General features: G+C 42.0%; 1 protein-coding gene across 7 annotated transcripts in view; it reads right to left on the bottom strand.

Moving 5' to 3' along the window:
- The window catches only part of NDRG3 (NDRG family member 3), a 57,809-nt gene that overhangs the window by 23,174 nt on the left and 8,474 nt on the right, over positions 1-26,161 (bottom strand). For 2 of the 7 annotated variants that reach the window (XM_083617750.1, XM_083617746.1), the window contains exons 1-3: positions 23,457-23,590; positions 10,517-10,617; positions 7,913-7,948 (exon numbers count right to left, since the gene is read on the bottom strand). In XM_083617750.1, coding sequence (XP_083473876.1) covers positions 7,913-7,948; positions 10,517-10,573 — 93 coding nt within the window. In that variant the 5' untranslated portion in view covers positions 10,574-10,617; positions 23,457-23,590. Of the gene's footprint in view, positions 1-7,912; positions 7,949-10,516; positions 10,618-23,456; positions 23,594-26,161 lie in introns of those variants that run through there. The other 5 variants (XM_083617752.1, XM_083617748.1, XM_083617751.1 and 2 more) reach the window with 3 other exon arrangements.

The raw sequence follows: 26,161 nt of genomic DNA on the forward strand, positions 1-26,161 counted from the left end.
AAACAGCTTAGAGCAACTTACAAATACAGTGGGTCCTAAAGATATACAGCACAAGCATCAAAAGCCAGGGGAAAGAGGTGCATCTCCAGCATTCGTCGGAATGTGTATAATAAAGTTGCCAGATGCACCTTTGCAGGGAGCGAGTTCCACTGCTTAAGGGCTGCCACAGAGAATGCCCTTTCCAGGGTCACCACCCCTCAAAGCTTTTGAAGGTGGAAGAACATACCAATCATCTGAGAGGGTCTGTAGGGAAGAAAATGGTCTTTCAGGTATTTGGGGCCTGAGTCATTTAGGGCTTTGAACATTAATGTGAGCAAGCACCTTGAATTGAGCCCAGAAACAAACTGGCAACCAGTGCGGCTGTTTGAGCACAGGGGATATATGGGACCTAAACTGAACCCCAACCAGTAATCCAGCTGTTGCATTTTGGAACTGCACATTCCAATACAAGAGCAGATTGCAATTACTAGAGTCCAAGGCTTTAGTGTGGCTGGCCCTGCTCTGTGGAGCTCCTTGTCTATAGGGGTTTGGCAGGAGTCATCCCTGTTTTTAGATACCTTCTGAAAACCGTATTATTCAGACAGACCTTTTCAAATCTGAAATTCTTTGCCAACTAGCTTTGCCAACTAGTTTTTATTCCCTATCCTGCTTTGTGATATATTATATGAAAGTGTGGCTTATAAATACTTTAAATAAATAAAGGGCACCTGGTTGGGGAAAGGGAAAACATCTTGATGTTCATTCACCTTGACAGATGAGAGACATAGAATATGTCTCTCCTATGGTTTCCTGCTGTTACAAGCAAACTACTACAGATGTTAACAGAAGGAAAGGAAGCAAAGGCATGGACAAGGTGTCCTTCAATTTCTGAAAATAGCAGCCAGTAGATCTCGTGAAACAATAAATGCATGAACTCCAAAGCAATTTGGAGTAAGCGGCCCCCACCCGCCCCGTTCCCCTGCAGCTTCATCTGTGCCTCTGAAATAATGGCTGTCACTGTTATCATCAAACACCCATGGCAACTACTCTGAAACATTGTTGGTGATGTTTCATAATGTAATCAATTAATATAGATAGGTTATATATATATTACACTGCTGGGGTTTTCACAGATTCTCTTTTTGCCTGCTGGGGTCACGAATTCCTCATGCAAAATCAATACCTGGCAAGGCAGGAGCATTGGACAGGGATATTTTAGTGTGGTCATAACTATCTTCATCCTTTCCCCCTCAATTCCCATGCATAACTACAATCTCTTGAAAACTAGTGGTGGCTAAACAATGCTCTATGGGCTGTATCCAGTCCCCAAAGTTTTTTGTGGCTACCACAAGCTGCACCCATAATGTTTAATTTTATTTAAATCTTTCAACTGAGTTGAGTTGGATAGCCTACTGTGATGTTATGATGCCAAAACATTTTGGGAAGGCCGGGCCCACCAAATTTGTCAATTTAGAATTTAACATTAACAAATAATTGATCTGCTTTTTTTTACTCAAATATTTTGCGCCTCCAGGGACCTAGACAAAAGTTTTTAAAGGCTTTTTTTTTTTTACTCAATTTAATACTGAATATTTATTTTTCTTTTAAATGGAGAGCCTCTGTGAAGGCAGCCTTAGGAACCACAGTTCTCACTGCACATCCTTTTACACCTTGACTACACTATCTTTGACTTGCAGCCCACATAGGGCTGACCATGTAACAATACAGCCCTTGAACCAAAAAACAAGTTAGCTACCCTAAGGGTTAGAAAAAGAATGTTCCAAATTAAAAGGACTACCAGTAGCATTATTTGCACCACATAAGAAGTGAACTAATCTCTACAGTTTCTGTGATGCCTCGAGAGCTCAGAGAGTTATTACGAACAGCTTTTAGAGGAGCAGTTTGGTGCGCTCACTCATGAGACAGTCACTCAACAAGACTGACGCACTTGGAGACACAGGCTTAGAGGCTATTCCAGCTGTCCAACCTCCCCCACTGTCTGACTGACACCCACCCTGTTGATAAGGAACCCCTCCACCCCATGAATGGGGACTGAGAGGCAGCCAGTAGGACTGCCTCCCCTTCCCCCTCTCTAAAGGAAACAGGAGTGGGTTGGTGTGTCAGTCTTCTTCTGCACTCTCCACTTTCCTCCTCCTCTGACTCTTCTTCCAGCAACTGCCCTGAACCAGTCGTGATCATGGCGCTCATGACAAGCACAAAGCATTTTTAAAAAATTAATTTATTATTTATACCCCGCCCATCTGGCTGAGTTTCCCCAGCCACTCTGGGCGGCTCCCAATCAAATGTTAAAAACATTACAGCATTAAATATTAAAAACTTCCCTGAACAGGGCTGCCTTCAGGTGTCTTTTAAAGATAGGATAGCTGCTTATTTCCTTCACATCTGAAGAGAGGGTGTTCCACAGCCACTACCGAGAAGGCCCTCTGTCTGGTTCCCTGTAACCTCACTTCTCGCAATGAGGGAACCGCCAGAAGGCCCTCAGCGCTGGATCTCAGTGTCCGGGCTGGATGATGGAGGTGGAGACGCTCCTTCAGGTATACAGGACTGAGGCCATTTAGGGCTTTAAAGGTCAGCACCAACACTTCGAATTGTGCTTGGAAACGTACTGGGAGCCAATGCAGGTCTCTCAGGACCGGTGTTATGTGGTCCCGGAGGCCACTCCCAGTCACCAATCTAGCTGCCACATTCTGGATTAATTGCAGTTTCCGGGTCACCTTCAAAGGTAGCCCCACGTAGAGTGCATTGCAGTAGTCCAAGCAGGAGATAACTAGAGCATGCACCACTCTGGCGAGACAGTCCGCGGGCAGGTAGGGTCTTAGCCTGCGTACCAGGTGGAGCTGGTAGACAGCCGCTCTGGACACAGTTCACATTTTCAGGAGTAATCGTCATGTTTTTAGACAGTAGCCATGGAAGGAACTCCTTGGCTGAAATTCCTCCACACCAGTGTGAAATCTCTCAGAACCTTGCTTGTCCCAACCTTGTTCTGTGGACAGTGTTAGAATATAAACATTTATTGCTCATCTTTATTCACTTATTCATTGCTCAGGGCTTCCTAGGTCCCTCATAATAAGGTTTGTTCCAAGTGTTAGCGATTGGGTCAGATTAAACATGTGACTGGCAGCAACTGCAAAACAGAAGCATAGGCAGACTAAATGTAACACGGAACTCTTAAAGACAGGCACAATAATGCAGATGCACCCATGACTTTACTAGCAGCGGAGGTCACAGACACCATCTGCTCACCCACAGACAACCCTTGCAGATCATTTAATCTATCATCTGCTCAAGAAGTAGGACAAGCTCCTACATTCTCATATTTCAATTGTACAAAGGGATAGAAATATATTTAAAAGTTTATATGGTCTGAGCAGGGTTTGGCTAATTGAAAACAAGTCTTGACCACAAAAAGAAGAAGAGTTTTAAACCCCGCTCTTTCCAGTGGCAAGCTCAGGTGGTAAGAAGCAAAGTGACTGCAGGCAGATTGGAGCTGCTGGGAAAGATGAGCAAGGTATCCTCACATTTTTTGAGAAGTCTAAAATAGAGCTGTTATATGTCCAGAATTTCCCAGACCTAGCCGGGATTCATCAGTTAAAAATGGCATACGGGTGGAATTTTCACAAATCAGTTAAAATGTCCAGGAAAACCATATAGCCCATATAGGAAGCTAAAAAATAGTTTAAAAACTTCAAAAAAAGCTCAATAACATTTGTGTCTGGATTTTCACTTTTTGAAATATGGCAACCCTACATGAAATGTATTCGAAAGGGGGCAGAACCCCAATGAGGACTGAGCATGCTTAGTTGCCATGGCTGGTAGAATGACACTGGAAACAAAAAATGGAACTGCTAGGTGGAAGCAAAGAGAATACCCTGATTGGAGGGAATGGTTGGGTAGAAACCTGAACAGAATAACTCCTTTTAGGAAGTAGGATACACTGGGACATTTTGTTGTAGGTTCCAGTCACAACATGATATCTTGTTTGATATAAGAATGGGAATTAGGTTGCACAAACCTGGAGATATCAAATTGTCATTTAATAGCAAAGCTACTCCATATGATACAAATATGAGTCCATAGGGTCTTGACTTCATTCATAAAGAGCAGATTTAGGGGGAAACACAAAACGGAGGCTATTTTCTTCTGTCCAATCAGAACAGAACACACCCCAGCAATTATTCAGTGCTGTTTCTAGTAAAAGAATAAGAACCACACATCATTATTTCTCACGAGACTAGGCAGGCCAGGAGAAACAGGTCTCAACCGGACCTTTCACATGATATGAGCTGCTATTGTGGTTCTGCTTCCTCCCTATTCTACCCTCAGAGAATCAAGAGAAAGTGAAGTAGTCAGCCAAAACTCTTTTTGGTGCTCTTTCCTATCTGGAGAACCTTGACTGCATCCACAAAGTGGCTTTCGCACTTATCTACTCACCCACAAGCAATTGCCACTTGCCCCCAGATTATGGTTACTTGAACTATAATCTGTAAGCGAAGTCTAAGATGCAAATTATTTAAGAGCTGCCCAAGGAAAACAAAATTGAGCAGCTATTACACCAGTAATACTGGACTTTAGATATAAAGAACATTCTTAATTAAGAACACATTATTTCAGGAACAAAGACAAACACTTTTTTGGGGGGGGTATGGTTTCTGTTAGAGTGGCAATGAAAATGACTCCTTCAGTCAAGTGTTTGTAACAACCTGAAGTATTTTTTCCCAGGTTCAGTCCAATAATCTCTTGGTGAATAGATCAACAAAATCTCAATGGTTTTGTCTGACTGTAATCTATGCAGTGCCTGCCAGAGATGTTGGAGTTCAGTACCCATCAGCCTCAGCCAGCAAAACCAATAATGGGAGTCTGGGAGTCAGAGCCTAGCAACATGTGGGGGGCATCACAGTGGCAACCCCTGTTTCTGATAGTATCTATCTATCTATCTATCTATCTATCTATCTATCTATCTATCTGGCATTCTTCCACAAACATAGAACTCAGATTCAAGGTTGCCATGTTGTCTCAAAACCAGCCAACAACTAGACCCAGGACTGCTTAGTTTTTCACACAATTGCTGCCTCATGTGCCTTCAGAATGTTCCCTGGGACTGTGACCTATTTTCAAGGTTAACCCACTACATAAAGGCAGCCTCCAAGGCACTTCCTGCAGGTCTTAACCTAGCAGAGGCTTCAAAGCATACGTGTTCAACAGATGCACGTTAACAGCTGTCTTGTGGAGTCGGTCAAATATAAGGAAGCAATATCCATTAAAGTTTTGACAGATGCTGCTGCCTGAGGTGCTGATGCTACAGAACTAAATTCTTTTCACAATTCTTGATGTGACTATTATCTATGAGAAAGAGTGTTAGCCATGCAGACTCAGTATTTGACAGCTGAAGGAGTTAAGATGCAGTTCAAAGTCCTTGCTTGCTCAGCTGCCCACTTCCTTTCCCCCTCAAATTTCCTTTGAAGCTAAATGTGAGCATGTCCCCCTTCCTTTTCCATTATCTAATTGCAGAGACCCTCTGCATCTATGTCTAAGCTTCTGGTGTGCCCACATGATTTCTAAAAATGGTGCCACTCTAATTAACCCAGGTATGAGAGACCATTTGCACTGTCTTTGACTCAAAGGGACATCACCTAGGTTAAAATAGTGGAATGCCACTTGAACCTAATAAAGGATATGTGTATTTGTTTTTCCAGTGAGGTACATTATATCTTACTGTGTAGTTCTTTGGCTTCTCAAGAGCACCTTAGCCTGAAGCAGCTGAAGGCTATGGGAAATTTCAAGATTCAATCTTGCCCACGCAACCCTTCTTAAATATGTTGTAATTCATGCACAGTGTTTAACTTGTATAAATAAAAGCCTGAAGCAGGCAGTCCTCAGAAGTTGTCATTCGTATCATACAAGGCAAAGAAGCTTTATCAACACACAAAGGCTGTACATAGCTCAATTTTAGGAGCAGCTAAAATTAATAAAGTGGCAGTAAGGAACATCCTGTTCAATGGTTGCTATGGACACAAGTTCACTGTTCATCCACTCTAGAAGATTAAGAAAAAGAAGTGGCAAGCATCACCTGGTTTATGCTCAATTCGTGTCACACTCACCAGTTTTGTTTTACATTAATTATAGTGCAATTGCCCTGGGTAATTTTCATAAGCTCTCAAGTGTGCATTTTCTCTATTTCTGTGCCTGCTTGTGTTGAGTTATGCTGGGATGGCTGGGCAGTTTTGTGTTGAGTGTGTGTGTGAATGCTTGAGAGATTCTCTTAAATCCTTTTCAAACTGAAGTTTCTGGCCTTAAATTCACCTTTGCACAACATTGAACACCAAACTGGTCCAACAAATGAGGTAAGTCAAGGGAGCTTCAAGTCAAACCCAAAGGGCATAAAAGGATGTTCAATTTCACTGGTGTGTGATCTTTGCGCCCTGAAGCTGAGATTCTGGTTCCCTTTTAATTCAAAGTTATTCTAAGCATATGTCAGGTGTTAACAATTCCTAGCCATGCCTTGTACAGATGCCACATCAAGATTGTTGGTTAAAATTCACATCACACTCTGCTCATGTTTGGCAAGACATCTGTGAAGACAAGCTCTTAAGCCGAAAGTAGAATGGCATTCCTACCTTCAGGGCAGATGTGGCTAAGACCCAAAACAGGGCAGAAACATTTTTAAAATATAAATTGCTACCCAAATGTGTTAAAAAATAAAAATCAACTTTAATCTATGATGGTGAATAGCTGACATTGATAACCAGAAATCTGGAGGATGCCCTAAAACATGAATGGACACTAGTAGAAAGATATCACCTTTTTCAGATACATTTCAGTGTTTACCATGTGCATACAGTAATATTACTGGCCAGCTCCCCTTATCTATGCAGATCAGCCAAAAGACTAATTTCGGGTGACAAAATTGTATGTTATACATTCATTGATCACTAAAGAAGATTCCTTGGGGATTCAAATGCATTTGGTCTTTAGAACTAATCTAATGCTGGATGTTAAGGCATTGTCCTGTACAGTGGTACCTTGGTTTACAAACTTAATCCGTTCCGGAAGTCCGTTCTTAAACCAAAGCATTCTTAAACCAAGGCGTGCTTTCCCATAGCAGTGGGGGACTTGATTTACAAATGGAACACACTCAACAGGAAGCGAAACATGTTCTGCTTCCAAGGCAAAAACTCACAAATCAAAACACCTACTTCCGGGTTTGCAGCGTTCTTAATCCAAGTTGTTCATAAACTAAGCTGCTCTTAAACCAAGGTACCACTGTATTGTTACGGTCATTAATATGTTTAATTTATATTCATACTTTTTGTAGAATTGAAATCAAATTTTACTTTTCGTACAAATTTTAGTAGCAATTTATATTGCATTTTTGGTCCTACCCAATTTTGTTCCTAATTCCACCTTTTGAGGTTGGCTTGGCATTTCCGTTTTTCTGTATCTTGCTCATGTGGCTAAGACAAGATAGGACAACAGGCCAAGCCACAGAATGTAATAAACTGGCTACTTCATATAATAATTTTTTAAACACTGAAAACACCACTTTATGATTTGAGGATTACAAGCCCTTCCTACTTCATTAATTTCTGAGATGTAGAGCTTCAAAACAGATTTGCATCTTACAAAAATTACACACACAATTTAACTCTATGGTGCTTCAAAAGTCCATGGTGATCAACTCCAAAATCTGGCCCTTAAGATCTGGAAGCAGACAAGTCCTGTTCAACACATACTGCCGAACACACTGTTAAATGTACAGAAAAACAGCAAAAGGTATATGGGAGCCAATGGACTCTTAGGTTTCTCAAGTCCTTTTTTATTTTTAATTCGGGCAACTATCTGATCAACAGAGATCCATTGTCGTTCTTGAAGGAAAGCCTGACAATGCATGCCCGTTTTGGTTTCAGGTACTTACCTGACAGTCAAAGTCCTGGAAGTTTCGAGCTGAATTCTGTCAAAATAAGAATAAGAGCCAATGAATAGCCCAGATTCCAGAACAGCCTCATCTATCTTTGCTTTGCAGCTGAGTTTTCTGAAAACTCTGCTCCGTCATATCACTTTGCAGCAAACTATTGTCAGAATTGAAGCTTCTTGTACTTCATTAGTATGAATAAATGCAAAGGACGAGGTCATTACTATTAGCTTTCCTCCACCCCCAACAGCTGATGCCAGAAACAAAATTTTTGTACGAACCACCAAGGATAGAAGAGAGGCAAGTGCCACAATTCCACATGAGTCGGTACACATTTATCAGTCCCAGAAATAATCATTTTCAAACACTTTCAAGCATAGACAAACCTGCTCATTTTTCAAAGGCACTGTGAAAATACCATTCAAAATTATTTCCATTCCAACATTTAGTCAATATATATTAGGAACTGGTGGCACTGCTGCTCAGTTCATGCAAAAGGTTAGAACACATGTTTTGCATGCAAAGGGTTCCAGATTCAATCCCTGGCATCTTCATGAAGGGCTAGGAAATAATTAACTGAAAACTTGGGTGTTTTCTACCAGTAACTGAAGAAAACGCTGAGCTAGATGGACCAATAAGTGGTCTGATTTGGTAGTTTCTATACAGTCATACCTCAGGTTGTGAACGTGATCCGTGCAGGAGGCGCGTTCGCAACCTGCAGTGCCGCTGCACACGCGTGTGACACGATTAGGCGCTTCTGCGCATGCGCGTGACACCATTTTGTACTTCTGCACATGCGTGAGCACCGAAACCCGGAAGTAAGCCGTTCCGGTACTTCCAGGTTTGGTGTGGTCCATAACCCGAAAATGCGCAACCTGCAGCGTTCGTAACCCGAGGTATGACTGTATTCCTATATATCGTAATTTTTGCTCTATAAGACTCACTTTTTCCCTCCTAAAAAGTAAGGGGAAATGTGTGCGCGTCTTATGGAGCGAATGCAGGCTGCACAGCTATCACAGAAGCCAGAACAGCAAGAGGGACTGCTGCTTTCACTGCGCAACTATCCCTCTTGCTGTTCTGGCTTCTGAGATTCAGATTTTTTTTCTTGTTTTCCACCTCCAAAAACTAGGTGCGCCTTGTGGTCTGGTGTGTCTTATAGAGCGAAAAATACAATAACTTCTTAAACATGCATGGTCATTTAGACAAAACACTCAACCTCTGGCTACTATGTAATTTATCACTGGATCTGGCTATGGCTTTTTGTCTATATTGATATAAAACTACTAGTTCAACTCCCTTTAAAAAGAGGAAAGACTTTTTGTAGTGTGCGGGCTTGGTAAAACGAATATTTGTTACCGCCATTCATTTCTTTAAAAAACCCAAGAGTGGTTTACAACAATTATATATAAAACCATACAATAAAAGCCACATACAAAGTTAAAACCAGAAACCAGCTATTATGGAAATATGTATTCTTAATTGCCCACATAAGCCTGATGGAATAAAAAGTTTTTTAGCAGGCATCTAGAAGTTGAAACTGAAATATGTTAAAATAGTAAGTGGACGAGACAGACACAGTAGCGAGAGGAAAAACCGGACGGCCCACAAGTGTTCAAGGCACACCACAAGCTAAAAAGTGAAGGCCAGTATAAGACTGGATTTTGCAGAAATAGCTGGAAAACATTGGCTCATCACTGTAAATCACCATAGAAAATTTAGTGATCACACTATTCACCCACACACTTGCACACCCTTGGAAAATGCTAAGAACTGAACCAAAGTAAGAACCAAAGTTAAAACTGAAATGAGAAAGATATCCTATGCATTCTTTGTGAAAGGTACCTCAAATTATGTACTAAAGAAAGGCTAAAATCATAATTAACGGGCTGGATCCTGAGAAGAGTGAATGCAACTCCACACATGCAACGGGCTTTCCTGTGCCCTCCCTGCACCAACCCCCCCCCAGCCACTCCTGAGGATCCAGGGATGGAGAAATCAAGAATCCTGAAGGTCTGCCTTTTGCAAGAAGTGCCCTTCCACTTACTCTTGCATAACGCATTCTTCTTATGCTACTTGTAGGGAAGGGCAAGAAACAATGCAGGGCACTGAAGTCCTTTGCCCTTCCCAACCAGTAATCCCACCCCAGCCCGGCTTTGGAGATTTCATCAGACATTGGTCTGAAAGTGTATGGTATTATATTTACAGCTCATTCTTTACGTATTCCGTGCTATTATGGATTGATGCATTGGACTCTAGCCCAACAAACTTATTTATTTTACAGTGTCATAGGACTCTTTATCATCAATGTTCAAAGAGATGATGGAAGCTACAACAGAAGGAAGAGTACCCATCCCAGGGAGTTTGCAATATATAATTTGCAAAAGGCAACAGAGACAATATTTAAGGGCGGGGGGTTGTGTTCAGTTACATTGAAGTGATGGACTTTTGGGGGGGGGGGGAAATACATAGAGCTTCTCAGAACGTTGAGTTCTGTTTCTTAATACCAAACAGTACAGAATTCTAAATTACACACAACCCTTATGTACCGCTCACAGATAACATAAAATGACTAGTGCTTTGCTAATGCTCAAACACAGCCAGAATTACCTTATCATTCAGAAGGGGCTTGATCTCCGTCAATTGGACATCTTGCAATTCTTCCATGTTTACCGAGAACACCGACGTTAGCTTTCAAACAGCAAAACACTCTATGAGAGAGCAAGGGAAAAGACCAGCGTTAAGATTGCAAACACTGAAAAAGCTGCCAGGACCCCACAGAATGAATTGAAAGCATGGACTAGGTACTTGAACACAGCCGTGGAATAGGTTTGTGCCTCCTGAACAGAAAGGCACCTGCTCCCTTCACAATGCAGCACTAAAGAAGGCATTATTTATGCCTGACTGAATCATAAACAAATGACCTCTCCTGCAAGGCATCCCTGTTAAAATACCGGTAGACCAGAGGTCTAATCTGACAAACTTCCTCCTTCAGAAGAAGTGCAACCTAATTTCATGAACATGTGAACCCTCCATCCAAAGAACCCACAGCTTCCCAGGATCATTGGTCCTCATCCAGTCCACCACTGCATCCAGAAACTGGTCCAAAGCTCTCATGACCTCTCCTGATTCAGATGTTATGGAGAAGTAGAGCTGTGTATCATAAGCATACTGGAGACACCTTGCTCTAAAACTCCTAATAATCACACCCAATGGCTTCATACATGTATTAAACAGAACTGGGGAGAGAACAGCACCATGCAAAACCCCATAGCACAAATGCCAGGGGAGGGAGGCGAGAAACACAAACCCAGTGCTACTCGCTGGGTACAACCTTAAAGATACAAACAGAACCACTGTAATATAGTGCCTCCAACACCCATCTCACTAACTTGGTCCAGAGGATATCATGGTTGATGGGTTTCAAAGGCCGCTAAGCAATCAAGCAGAAGTAATAAGGTTGTACTCATCCTGTCCCTCTCATGATAAAGGTCACCTATGAGGGCACCCAATTCAGTTCCAAAATCAGGTCTGAACCCAGACTGTACTTGATCCAGATACAGTGGTACCTCGGGTTACAGACGCTTCGGGTTACAGACTCCACTAACCCAGAAATAGTACCTCGGGTTAAGAACTTTGCTTCAGGATGAGAACAGAAATTGTGCTCCGGCGGCGCAGCAGCAGAAGGAGGCCACATTAGCTAAAGTGGTACCTCAGGTTAAGAACAGTTTCAGTTTAAGAACAGACCTCTGGAATGAATTAAGTACTTAACCTGAGGTACCACTGTAATCAGTCTCTTCCAGGAATATCTGCAGTTGCTCTACAACCACCCTCTCTATCACCTTTGTCAATAAAGCGATGTTAGTAACTGGTCTAGGGTGGGCTTTCTGAGGCGTGGATCCACCACTGCCTCTTTAAGCACAAAATGTTTAAATATGTCTATAGTTTTGAATAAGTAAAATAAGGCTACTGTTTCCTTGCCACCACTAGCTTGGTGTTAATCTCTTCAAAATGTGTGTTGGCACTGTTGAAAACCTGCTATTTCTTTAACAGGTTTTTTCCCTTGCTACTGTCTCCTCCTTTGGTGAAATGATTCACTAATGAAAATGGTGAGAGGCTTGTAATGGTAGCCTTGCAAGCACCTCAATCTGCAAGTGCCTAAGAGTTTAAGAACACTGTTTAAAATTAAACTCTTTTCAATTTTATCTGCAAATAGCTAATTTAACACTAGCAAACAATGTAACCTGCTGATGCATCAGACAGGTCCCTGGGAAGGGCAGTAAAAATCTCTGTGTGTGTGTAAAATCAAGGAAGGTTTGAAGACAAGGAGGTCTTTGGTGGGGCCGTGCAGGAGAACAGAGGAGAGTAGGAAGGGAAAGAGAAGAGGAGTATTGACTTGCAATCCCATTAGCGAGCAAGAAGAAGGGAGGAGACAGGGAAAGGACAAAGGTTTAGGAAAAGCCATTACAGTACAATAACTATATTTAAAGGGACAGGATCCAGTGATTAAAAGTGTACCTAAACTAGCAGAGTACAGGTCCCATCAAATAGTCTCTGAATTGAAGAAACACCCTGAAACTGAGTTTTAGTTGCAGGTAAATGTAGCACTAAAATAAACTGCTGGTAAGTAAGTGGTACAATCTAGTGCAAACTTGATGCACCATTAAAAAACCAGCGGCTTCTTTACTGTTTGGATTATAAAATATCCAGGTGTCAATTAAACGGGCAGTTCTCAAATGAGCACCTCTGTCATTCATCACCTTTTAGTTGATAGTGTTTGAGGGCAATTTGCCCTTTAAACAGTCCGTAGAGAAGTCAACATTAAATTCCACATTAGGCAGGTGTAGCCATAAGGACAGTCTCTCTGCTTTGACCAGAAATTATCACTGGAGTCCATAAACACTTGTGAATTCTCCCAGAAAGGAATTAACAAAACCCTTCCCATTTGCTTAATGTGTACGCTGCTACTGATAATTAGATTCATGTCTCTAACACACTTTTTTCCAGAGTTGATACTATTACAAGTCTAACACCTGGAATGATTCAATATAACTCGTTATACATATGGTGCTGTGGAAAAACAGTGTCCAGGGGGAATTCATGCCTTGTTCTCCACAACTGGTAAATATAGTTGGCTGACGTTTCCAAGGCAACTGTGTGTGCTCTCTGTGGATATGGAAGAGAAGACTGGCGTAAGGCTGGCCAAGAAGCTCTCCTGCATAAACCTTGCTAGCCCTTATTTTGGGACTGGTATTTAGGTTCTTAAGCCTCCGATGCCCAAAGCACGCAAACTTAATAGAGGGTGGTGAAGCCTCCAGATGGGTGCCCTTGAGGCTCCCAGCCTCTGTGTGTTTGTGTACACAAATATGCAAAAACTGGGTCTTGGCCCAGGTGAAATAAAGTATTGTTTCGCCCCCACTAACTCGAGAACAGCATCTTCCTAGAACAAATTGTGCCTGGAGGCAGTAAACAGAGCAAGGAGACAAAAGGGGACTCTGCTGCCATCTCTAGATCAAAATTGGAATTGCTTTTTGTCACTCAACTCATTTTGGACTAAGGAGAGTCTACATAAAAACAGACATGCCAGCTCTGTTAACCCCAACTGAGTAGGCAGTGGAGGACTTAAAAGAAAGGTGATGGAAACTCCCACAGAGCCTAAACTTAGACTTTGAAATAACCACAGAAAAATGATTCCAAAGTTCTGCAGAATGACAAGCTGAATGGTGCTGGGAACCATTCTAGAAGGTGAAACCTGCCTCTTTGCATATTTAAAGGAGCAAGTTACATCAGTGAAGGCTATCCAAGCAAAAAAAACCCTTGCTGCTACATTTAATCTGGAGGTACGTCTCAGAGCAGCACCTAGCACTCCACAAGATTTAACTATAAAATTTTTGAACTATGAGGAAAAGTTTAAAAATAAAAATAAACAAAGTGGAAATCTCATCTGAAACAACTGGCTGCAATTTCCCTAGATCTGCCCTGGAAATGCTTCAATGACAAGATTTTTAAGTTGCTTGTTATCTCACAGGGACACACTCTATTCACTAGAGATATGAGTGATGGATGATTATAGAGGTAACCAAGAGACACTAGACAATCAGCCAGCAGTGACACATAAAGGAGAAATACCCAATGAAGTAGCTCCATTAGCACAAGAACTTGCATTTGTGCAACAGAACTTCTCCTCTCTCTACTCCTCCTGCAATGGCCTCCCCAAATCTGGGTTGCAAAAAACCCCTAAATGAGGAGAGAATTATTCTATTATTATTGCACTAATGGAACTATTTTGTTAGATACCTCCCTAAATCTAGATGGAACAAAATGCAAACATCAGAGTCATTAGCTCACATAATTGTAGAGTTGGAAGGGACCATGAGGGTCATCTAGTCCAACCCCCTGCAATGCAGGAATTTTTTTGCCCAATGTGGCGCTTGAACCCACGACCTTGAGATTAAGAGTCTCGTGCTCTACCAACTAAGCTATTCTGACACAGAAAGACAAGCAGATTAGTCCTGTTAACAGTTTACAGTCAATGTTTTCTGGAGTAATTACACCTACCCAATAGTTACAGTTGTCTCACCAACTTTGCACCACTCTTGAAAAATGCACTGAATTATTTGGTATACTGCACAAAGAGGAAGATGTTCTAGTTTAGGAGGATAGCATTATTATTATTATTATTATTATTATTATTATTATTATTATTATTATTTTGCTACTTTTTACAAAAAGTCTCAGAGAAGTTAAACAGAAAGATTTTGTTTTTTAAAAAACCAAAATAAAAACACACACAATACTAGAAGAATTTATCTACCAACAAACAAGCCAGAGGTTTAGGAGCAGGGCTTTAAAAAGCAAAAACTAGAGACCTTGATAAAAGAGACAAAATAATGATTGCATCATGCAAATGATCAGGAATATAAAAGGGAATGTTGAACCACCAATATTGTTCTGCCTGTTATGAAAAAAGCTCTTACTCGGTTACACTAGCAGCTTGTAAACACCTGCACAAGGGAGCAGAACATAGGGTGGAAAATTCCATTTGTCAACATAGTTCAGCTACAAATCTAAGGCCTGGTTCACGTGTATCACTAAGCCGAACCACGCCCCAGCATGAACCCACAACCACGCAGGTGGTCACAGCAAAATTTATGGCCACTTCGCTCCTCCCTCAGTTAATGTTGCTGCTGCTACACAACCTGGAGCTAAGCCATAGTTTGGCTGAGTGTTATGTCCAAACCCAAGCTCCTGGTTTGTCTTGCTTCAGACCATGCAGCCAAAGTTTGTTCCTTACGTGTGGTCTATAGTTTGTCTGAGGAAGACAAGTCATAAGTCCGAGTTTTGCTTTTTAAAAATATTTTTTACTAAAGTTTTTCACAATACAATAACAGCTACAAAACAACAACAACAACAACAACAACAACAAACAGAACAAGTAAAATATGGAGTCCTCTCCTAGAGACTGTTCTCAGTGTCTACCACCACAGAAGGTAGCAACCTCTCCCAGCTGTCACCTGTGGTCCCTCCTTTTTCCTCCCAGCCTCTCATCCTAGGAGACCAACATTTCCCTGTCTCCCACCCAGGGTTCTCCATCAACCACCCACCAACCATATGAGTACACAATTCCTTTAACAAACGCCCAACACATAGGACTCCAAAGAACCCACAAGTCTGACTTCTGATGTACCCACCTTAAACTGTAAAACCTGAACAATACAAGGTATTTTAATCTTCAAACTTATAGAAGACAGGTACACATAATCCAGTCTGCAAAACTCATTGTGTGTGGTTGTGTGTGATCAGACCAAATACCTGTCTTGTCCAGCATTCTGTTCCACAGTGGCCTATGACTTGTCAACACTCTCTCATGTGCAAAACCATGTCCAAAACCATACAATATATACATTTCATTAAACTGACGCAGACCTGGTGATAAAAACAACCCAATCAAATCTGTCGCACTCTGCTTCGCTTTCTTGCTCCACTCTTGCTAATTCTACTTCCTATCCCTTTATTTCATTTAACAGCCAGGTTCACGTCTGTCACGTCTGCTGAGTGAAAGCAGGCTTTAAGTGCTGGAGCTGCAATATAGAGGCACTGTGAGGTGGGCAGGCTTGTGATGAACAGCTAAGGTTGATCACAATTCTATGATTACTGCTCTTGATCTTCACTTGACTACCTCTGTACAGTAGTACCTTGGTTGTCTAACTTAATCCGTTCAAAAACCAAGGCATGGCTTCTGATTGGCTGCAGGAGCTTCCTGCGCTCAATCGGAAGCCACGGAAACCACATCAGATGTTCAGCTTCCAAAAAAAGTTCACAAACTGGAACACATCTGGGTTTGCGCCGTTCGGGAGCCAAGTCGTTCGAGAACCAAGGTACCACTGTACTACCACAGAACTTGTTGGGAACAAGCCACCAAATGATCAAATATAATTATTTTGAAGTAGGCAGCCTTCTGCCTCAAGAGACAATGGAGTGTGTGATGGTTCTGTGGGGTGTGTGTGTGTGTGATGTTAAACTGCTGTGTTAGTAGCACTGAAATGACCTCCTGGGGTGCAAGCCTGGGCAGTGCGTTTGAAGGATGAATGAGTGTAAATTGAAATAAATGCCCACAATATAGGAAATGTAGGAAGGCAGTGGGAAAATGGTGCAGGCAATGCCAACAACTGAATACAAGGTCCCCAGATTGGAAAGGACAGATGGTACTGGAGGAAGCACTACATTGTCTGAGCTAAAGATGACAGATTTCAATGAATTACTAGAGGGAGCATCCCCTATATTGCTGAAGGTAGCAATTCAAGAAAAATAACTAGGGATTTATTATAAACTAAAGTAAGTGGAAATATCGATGCAAATCAGGATGTCAGCAAGTATATTGGGAAAGTTGATTTCTTTAACTCTAAATGGGTTGGATAAATGTAAACTCAAGTCACAGTCAAAAAAGTGTGCATCAATCATAACTCATTTGCTCCACCTGGAAGCTCATCTTTCAATATATTTCACAAAAGATACATTTACTGTTGCTTACAGTGCCTTCTGTTCAGAAAATCAAATGGCCAGCAGGGTCTTTTTCTTACCTAGTTGGGTATTTTATAAATATCAAAAGACACTGATTCAATATTTTGGGGGGAATGAATAGCTGCTCTTGAAATTAGAAGCAAGCTGTCTACCAGGATTATACAATGTTTGTGTATGTAGGTAAGAGACTATTATATATAGTTCTCTCTCCATGGGAAAAACAATTATCCCTTTGTAATGCCATAATTATATATCCTTAAGTTTCTCCTAGATTTTCATGTATCTTTTCAAACTTAAATTCACTACAAGAGCTTTCCTGAGAACATACAAAATCTTATACACTCAGTTCAAAACCTGTTTTTAAAATGAAAATTAAGGATGCTAAATTCTGTTCCCACAACCAGATTCTGCACTTGGACAGAATAAAGGCACACACACAGTCCTGAATTTACCTCTTTGTATTACAATACACAGTATTTTGATTAGAGAGAATGGGCAATTGCAAGGGGGAAATATTATTAGAGCAGAACACAACATTTCTGTGTAACTGAATAATTATTGTTGTCGTCATAACATTTTTTTCAGTGTAAATGCTTCTTCCGAAAGTGTGCAAACTCCCAGTTAGTTCTCCCTGCCTCCTTTAAGTCAGGGAACCGCAACCAATAGAACCAGGAGAGTCCTCAGGCTATCCAGGCCAATGGCACAATGATCAGTGAATGCAGAGACCATCTAACAAATGAGATTTTCTATCATCTCTGTACATAATTCATTGTGTGTGTGTGTGTGTGTGTGTGTGTGTGCGCGCGCAAGACATTATGTCCATTTAAGTCACTGAGAACTTTTTAATGAACTGGCAACTATGGCTAGAAGTAGAGAAAGCTTATATGGCTGGCAGCCTAGAATTTTGAGGTTAGAATAAGATTTTTTGTATGGGTTTAATAGATTCTGTATAATTCTATCACTGTTTAATTGTTTTTTAATTATTGTTTACTTGTGCTGTTAGTGCTTGTTTTTATCTCTAAGCTACCTTGAGGTGGGATAGAAATAACAGCAGCAGCAGCAGCAGCAGCAACAACAACACAGAGTACTGTCTACACTAGAGCTAGTGTGTGCATTTGGATATATTTACAGTAGCAGTTACTCATCTCATGTTGAGAAGTCTCTGAGCAGCACTGTCCATGAACCAGCTAGGTTTACAATTATCTCTAACCTGGAGCCCTCAGATGTTTTTGACTCCCATCAGCCCCACCCAGCAGGGCCAGGTAAGATAGCCAAGGATCTGCAAATTCAACATATTCAAAATTATGATGAGGCTTTGAGGTCTTGCAATGTAAACTACATTACTTCCAAAGGAATGGAGTCACCAATATACAGTTTAATCTCCACTCTCAAACGTCTGGTATTGGGTATTCGCAGTACGGTCAACTGTGCAGGAGTTCTGTTCTCTTAGCACGTATAAGCTCGCTCCACCCCACCCCCTACCACATTTTAGGGTCACTTCCAGGTTTGGTGCCATGCACAATCGTGCATCTTTTGGACACGTGTTAATCTGTCATCACTGCCTGTACTGGTCATGTGTCATCAGAGTCTTTGTTTTAATATAACCTCTTATTATTTTATACTTCTAACCTGTGCTTCATTTCACAGCAGCAAGCTTCCTTCCTTTCACACTTCTAAGCGACTATTTTTTCCATACATGTCTTATGAAGGTTTTTATAAATATGTTTAAATATGGGTTATAGTTCACTGGGTTTTTTATTTAGTATTAGCATTAGTATTATTAGAATTTATATACCACCCTATACCCGGAGGTCTCAGGGCAGTTTTAATACTATATTTTTCTGCAACAAATGCATTCTTTAGGTGCCTGATGTAACAATTCTTAATGTGCTGAATATTCCTTCTTTGTAAATGAATCCAGATTTTTTATTAGATTAAGACTTCACAGGGACACAGCATAGCAGAACTAAACCTGAGAATCAGATTACTGGAGAGAAACACAACATGTTAAGCGGGATTGGCAGGCTGCTGCAACTATTTTAAATAGAAGTGGGGGCTGCCTTTTCTCTCTTCCCTCTCAGAAAGTAAGATGAGAGCAGAGGTTTAAGCCCTTTATAAGCTGACAAAAAGCACCAGCTTATAAAAAGGACTTACTTGGTGCCTCATGTGAAAGCTGACCGAGAAGGGCAAGGCTGTTTTTGTTTTGTTTTATTAAAGTACATAATATACTCCTCTAGCATGTTTTGTTTCCCAGCACAAGACACTTACTGGTCAATGCCACATCTGGACAGAAGAGAAAGGAGAAGCCTTCATCTCACTTATACTTTAAGAACAGCAGGATCCCAAAATGCTTTACATGCAGGAAGAAAGCAACCCATGGGAGTTGGTAGCTTTGAGAACTAGCCTAATACATTTGTCAGTTCAAGAGCAAGTGATTTCATTTTTTTGTAGGGTGAAAAATAATGAAGTGAGTATGGTGTTCTCCTCTTGCTAAGTGCCTTTATTATGTTTACTTCTAAAAACTCATTTAAGATCTCTATTTAAGAGTGAATATTATTCCTTATCTCAAAGTCACCAGAAGCTTAGCATGCCATGCTGAAAATACTTGCTGGTTACTGGAAGATAAAATAAGCCATTACTTGCAGTAGCTAAACATTATTGTGATCTGATTTTGGCTATTAACAACAGGAGCAGTGGCAAGAGGGTTGGCTACCAATTAGCATGAAATCCAATAAATGTTGTCAAGCTTACTCTGGAACATATGAACTAAAATGATGAGAAATGGGTAGCGAACACAAATATAAGGAAGGGAGACTTCTGGACTAGGGAAAAATATAGGAGAAAAGAGAGCTGTTAGTATATTTTTACTGCAGTCAAGGTCATAAACCATGCAACTGACCTGTAGAAATACCCTTCATGAGATTATCCTGCTTACAATGAAGAAAATGTACCATTGCCAACTTATTTATACTGAATCATCCCTGCAGCAAAGCTTCTGAACAGCAGTCTCCTATTTTCAGAGAATCAACAGCTACAAATTTGTAAACATATTTGAACCTGTTTTAAATAATCATGTATGAAGAGATTACAGGACGTGGCTTTAAGTGTTCAGTTCAATGGTAATTGTTATATTTTCACACCTCAACAGAGGTGAGAAGAGGTGATTAATTTCTACAGAGCCTAGGTCAGTTATCAATGTATGATTGCTTTAATTTCCCATAAAAATTATGTATGATGTACAATCAGGTTACACCATCCTCCACTGTTCAAAACTCCATCACTCTTTCTTGCTACCGAAGCACTGGCTGGAAATTTATCCACTAGGGAAGACACAATGTAATAGAGCACAGAGCAACATGCATTATGAAAAGCCTTACCTATCAAAGGAATTGGGTGCTGCTGTCCAAAAAGTGCACCTCCATTCTCCTTTACCTAGTATCAACAAGAGCTGGTACGCAGCTCAGAAGCACAACCTTAGATCAGCATTCCTCAGTCTGGTGCTCTCAATATTTTTTCAGACTACAACTCCCAGAGGCCTATACTCTTGGAAAGGAGCCCAACCAACACCTTGTGCCCTTGGCAAGGAGCTCCACCAAGGTGCCTAGGGAGCATGTGGAACAGTGAGCTCCTAGCCACTCCAAGCCAGAGTGGAGAGGCACAATTTTTGCACCCTTGATGAGGGCCAACCCTAGGTACACCCTTGTTACTCCCATGAGCTCCAGCCAGCCTGGCCAATGGCCAGGAATAATTACCGTAAGAGTTGTGGTCCAAAAGCTATTGAGGGCACTAGATTGGGGAAGGCTGGCTTAGTTATGAGAACTTCTCTCCAGCTCATTTCACATAGACTGCATACACACTTACACAGAAGTAAGTTCCAGTGACTTCCACTGAACTAATCAGGATGCATTTCTGGATAGACATATTTAGGATTGACTGGGGTTTTTTCCACCTTAGAAGCCTATATCCAAACAATAATTTATTACAGGGTGGGAAGACCTACTAGGTGCAAGAATCCACTTGTTTATAAGGTTCCATGTATACATCTAGCATCGCACGAACAGTAACCTGTATGAACGTTTCCATATCAGATTATTTTTGTAGAGTCCAACTAGCATTTAACATTTCAGTAGCCAAGTAAACTATCTAGCTTTCCCCATCCACTAGCCTTAAAGAAAATAAGCAGTATCTTGAGCCACAAAAGAACTCAGATATCCAGATCATTTTTGCAAAAAATATTACATATAGGTGAGACACTGATTAAGAATATTAAAAGTAGTTGATGGCCTACTTTGAAACACTGTTTTTAGATAATTATGTCTCATTTATTTCCATGGAATGTGTATGTATGCGTAGGCTTACAAACAATTGATAGTGAAGAAGCATGAGGGCAATTAAAGGTGTGTCCCCAAGGGTAGCAGGGGAATCCAAAGGTGGTTTAATTGACCATCCTTAGCTTTGTCTGGATCACACTGGCAAAGAGAAGTTTACTTTACATTTACCCTTTCACTGGAAACAATGAAGGAAAAGGAGACCTGGTCTAAAATGTCTCTAAGTCTGGGGGGATATTAGGGAACTAGGAGGACTTTAGAGCCAGCTGATTTTCTGGTCCTCTCCTGACATGACTCTGAACGAACAACCTTTAACATGTCCCTTTCAGCACTACCAATCTTGGGAATTCCAAAGTCACTTAGGGCAAGGCATTGCTGGCTTTCTGTGGTGGTGGTATTACCAGAAAAGTGCTCATTGCCTTCACTTGATTTCTGCCTCAGCTCATTCATCTTTGGCAGGTAATGAACCTGGGGAGTTGGGTCCTTCTTTTCTGGTAACAGTAGAGGGGCAGGATTGGACATCAAGCTCTATCTTCAACCATGGCCAAGAGACTCCTATATGTCCTATGGCCCTTGGGACACTCTCCAGGGCATCACAGAGATGCAGGCTTAAATATCTGCACCAGTCAATTGCTGTACTTAACATACATATGTTAGAGATGATTTAGTTACCACTTGTAACTGGTAATTGGCACAACACAGCAATCAATCCCAGGTGCAAATGTAGGATTTTAATTTAGCTTTAAAGCACAGCTGCTCTCCAAAGAGAAACATCTCTTGAATCAAGCAACATAGAAGCAATTTCCTCTACTATATGAAACATGTTCATTAACCAGCTTCAAAAATATTTCCTCAGTGCCTTATTTACCCGGTAATCTGTTGAATAGGACAGTTACTTCAATTATGGGGAATAACCTTCAGTGAAATACATTAGCACCCTCTCTCACACACACCCATTTTAAACATATAACAATCCCTCACCTTCAAAAATAAAAATAAAACCAGTAACTAAGGCCATCACAAAAGGCATGGGGCTGCCTCCTTTTATGTACGTGTGGAAAAGATTACCCGCTAACAATACGGCTGCAGTGTGCGTTTTAACTAGTAACGAGCTTCCATCGGTTAAAACGACAATTTCTGAACCATGCGAAGACAGCCCAGTCTAGATACAACGGTAGTTACATCTGAATGGAAAAACACTCAAAACTATTAATCCTCCCAGCAAGCAGGGAAGCCTAGCGCGGCTGCTCATTAACTCTCCTGGAATTGCCTGCAAACGGCACAAATGCTTCTGTTTATATGAATAGCCTTCGGCACATTTCCCTCTTTCTCCAAAGAAAAACAAGAACAGCACACGCACGCACACTGGAGAAAATGGAGGAAAGAGAGAAAACGGCCCGCGCAAGGCGCAAAAAAAAAAACACCCTTTGCTGAAATTGCCTATCCTAGGGAGATTCACAGCCCGATCCCAAATGAACATTTAGACGGAAGTTCAACGGGGCTTCCTATTTAGGATTGCAGCCTTAAACTGTTCACTCGGTCCCCAGGCAGTTTCCCTTTCCCTACAATGCTCGAGTTAAAGCAGCACCGTAGACCCTCCGTATCCTCTCCAAGTAACTCTCCCACAGAGTCTACTACGACGCCGTTTACTCTAACTTAACTGGTGGTCGGATACGAGTAATCCGCTAGGTGTCCTTTCTCCTTTCCCTGCATTGCATTCCCCCCACCCTGCCCTCGGGCGGCGGGCTGAGCTCCCACAGCTGAGACGGGCACGGTGCAAACCTGCATCACCCGAAGGGGCCCAGGATGCAAAGCCCCCAAGAATGCACAGCAAGAGCAGGAACCAAAGCGACAGGTAGCCCCCGCTTAGGAGGACACCAGCACCCCTCCCTCCCCAAAGCGCGCCTCAATATTGTCTCCGGGAGGACGGAGAGAAAGAGAGGACAAGGCCGAGACCTTCCCGCCAGCTTCCTCCGGGAATAGAGGCAGGGAAGCGAAGGGAGACTAGGGAACGGAAGACGCGGAATACTCCAGCCGGAGGGGAAGAGGCGTCGCGCCTCAGTCGCTACCCGAGGAGTTTCGAAAGCACAACAAGCGCCGCCCCAGCGCCAAAGCACAAGGGAAGCAGCCACAGCAAGCAAAGCGGGCGCGGAGGCACCAGAGCGAGCAGCGCAAAACACAGCCTAGAAGCAGCCACCTACCTCCTCCTCCCAAGAAGACACGACCGCGCAGGTGAACCTGAGCCGCTGCAGCTGCCTCTCCCAGTAGCAGCAGCAGCAGCAATGCCAGCATGTATGGGGAAGCGACTACGCAGGCGCGCTGCGCCTCGGTGCGAGTGCCCCAGCTCTCGCGCAAGCGCAGAGTCGCGTCAATGTTTAGGACCACAAAAGAATATTGCTCGTTCGGCTTGGAGGGAAATCGGGGAGGGGAAGGAGTTGGGTTGGCAGCGGCGTTTAGGGTGGGTTTTAGTACTTGCAAGAGGTACAGTTGCGCTTTGGTAGAAACGCAAGGTGTCAGGTGCATTTGGAGCATTTTACAACATGTTTCTGCTGAGCTCGGGGATTTGTTTATTTAGTAAAGTTCACCATCCTTCCATCCCCTGTTGCACTAATCTTTCTTCACTTCAGCAATCTAATAGCATAGGGAAAGTAATTTTTGTTGTTCCTTTCAGAGGTGTTAACTTTGGGGGTGGGGCTCAAGATCCCTCTACCCCAGGGGCGCTACCCGCCTCCCCCCCCCCCACAGGCAACAGCCCCTGCCAAGCATATTGACAGGCTGACTTGATGGGTTCAGTTACAACAGCAGCACCGGACCAACCCATCTCTCTGTTGTGTCATACAACCGTTTTCATGATTCTTTGAGGCTTTGTACCTCAAGTATTTGTTTTTGTAGAGCTGACAGGCCTTTGGAGATGGGGAACATTTGCCCACCTCCAGTCTGCAGGGACCTCACCTGTTCTCCAAGAATCCTCATAGATTATAGGCAGAGGCTCTGAGATTGCACCAAGAAGCTCCTTTAGTACCCTTGGGTGCAGCTCATCAGGCCCTGGAGATTTGCATTCATTTAAAGTAGCTTGGTGTTCCCTTACCACTTTTCCTATCTTGGGCTGCAGCTCCCTCCCTGCATCATTTATTCTGTTATCACCAGCTTGGGCACTGCTTTCCTTTTGAGTGAGGACAGAAATAAAGTAAGTGTTGAGCAGTTCTGTCACCCAACAGCATTTTTCTGTCTTCACATAGAGGACCTGCTACTTGCTTATTCTTCCTCTTACTTTGAACATAGCAGAAGAAACCTTTTGATTTTTTAATTTTAACCTCTCTTTAATTTTAACCTCTAGAATAAGCCTAGGCTTATTCTGAGCTTTGACCCACCTGACCTCCCTTTAACTGTTGGGTACTCATATATACTCTTCCTTCATGATTTCCCCTTTCTTTCATTTATTATACATGCCCTTCTTAAATCTCAGCTCATCTGTAAGCTCATGCAACTACACTGGCTTCTTTAGGTGCCTCCCAGTTTTCTTTCTTGTTGGAATTGTCTGCATTTGGGCCTTCAATATTTCACCTTTAAGAAACTCCAATCCCATCTTGGACCCCCTTCTCTTTGAGTATTTCTGACCATGGGATATCACCCAGTAGTTCCTTAAGCTTTTTGAAATCAGCCTTCTTAAAGTCAAGAGTACTTGTACACTCAGTTTTCTTTTGTCTCTGCACCCGGCTTTCTATTGTTAAACAATTGCATTTCAGAAATCCTTGCACCCCTGGGTAGATGGGAGAAAGTTTGCTGGGTGAGGTGTGCTAAAATGAAAGATGCAGCAGTGCTTTTTGGAATGCAGTTGGAATTAATGAATGCAATTGATGGGGTGGAAGGATGATAAAGGCTGCTGTGGTAGTAAGATGCAGTACAAAGGGGAAAGTATGGTTTAGCTGCCACTGCAAGGCTAGCAAAACAGGAGTCAACCAAGATTCCCTCAAATTACTCATTCATCTGGACCGTATAATGTTTACAAGGAAGTAAACCCCATGAGACTTATTCAAAAGAAGCTAATCATATGATTGCAGCCTTCAAGGACAATGTCCTCTTCACGTATTTGGAAACACAGGCACCCTTCTTCATTATATTGTTTCGTAGATCCCTTTGTCAAACCTTGATGTTGATTTTTCAGGACTGAGTCATGGCTCAAACCGAGCCCTAAGGAATTTAATATTTCTTTTTAGTTGTTGGGGGCAGGGTGGAGAAGGTTTGCTTTAGAGAACAACAATTGAAGCAGGCATTCATATCAAACAGGGAAATCAAATAAAGTATTAGATGATAAAATGGGCTGCGGATGAGGTTAACATGTGTCAAAGAACAAAAATGTATATTTTTGTGATGCATAGGGGTGGGAATATTCATTCTCAAAATAAGTTCTGTATTGAAGCTGATATGTAGCAAGTTTAAGACAAAGACAAATAAACAAAATGTTACCAGGAGATAGATATCATGTTCTGCTTGTGAACTTTTCGTAGGACCTGACTAGGTGCTGAAATTAAAAATGGTGTTTCCCCAACTTGGTGACTTCCAGATGTTATGGAACTACAAATCCCATCAGCCCCAGCCAAATACAACATTGGGAGGGCAGCCTGTTGGAGAAAGTTCCAGAATGGAAAGTCTAAATTTGAGGGGTGAGGAACAATTTCAGATCCAACACGGTATAGTATGGATTTGCACATGTAGAGAGGGTTGTAGTTCTATGATTTCATTTTCTCAAGTAGTGCAGCCATTTCAGAGAATTTTCTCAGGACAGCCAGATCGTCTGTAACACTAGGCTGAGGAAGCCTCATTTACTGCCTGACCTACAAAAAGAACAGGATTGTTTAGAAAGGATTAAAGGGTCAATGGCCTTTTGCTGTCACCAGCTGAGCTG

This window comes from Podarcis filfolensis (genome assembly GCF_964270895.1).
Source record: "Podarcis filfolensis genome assembly, chromosome: 6".
In the NCBI taxonomy this organism is placed as follows: Eukaryota; Metazoa; Chordata; class Lepidosauria; order Squamata; family Lacertidae; genus Podarcis; species Podarcis filfolensis.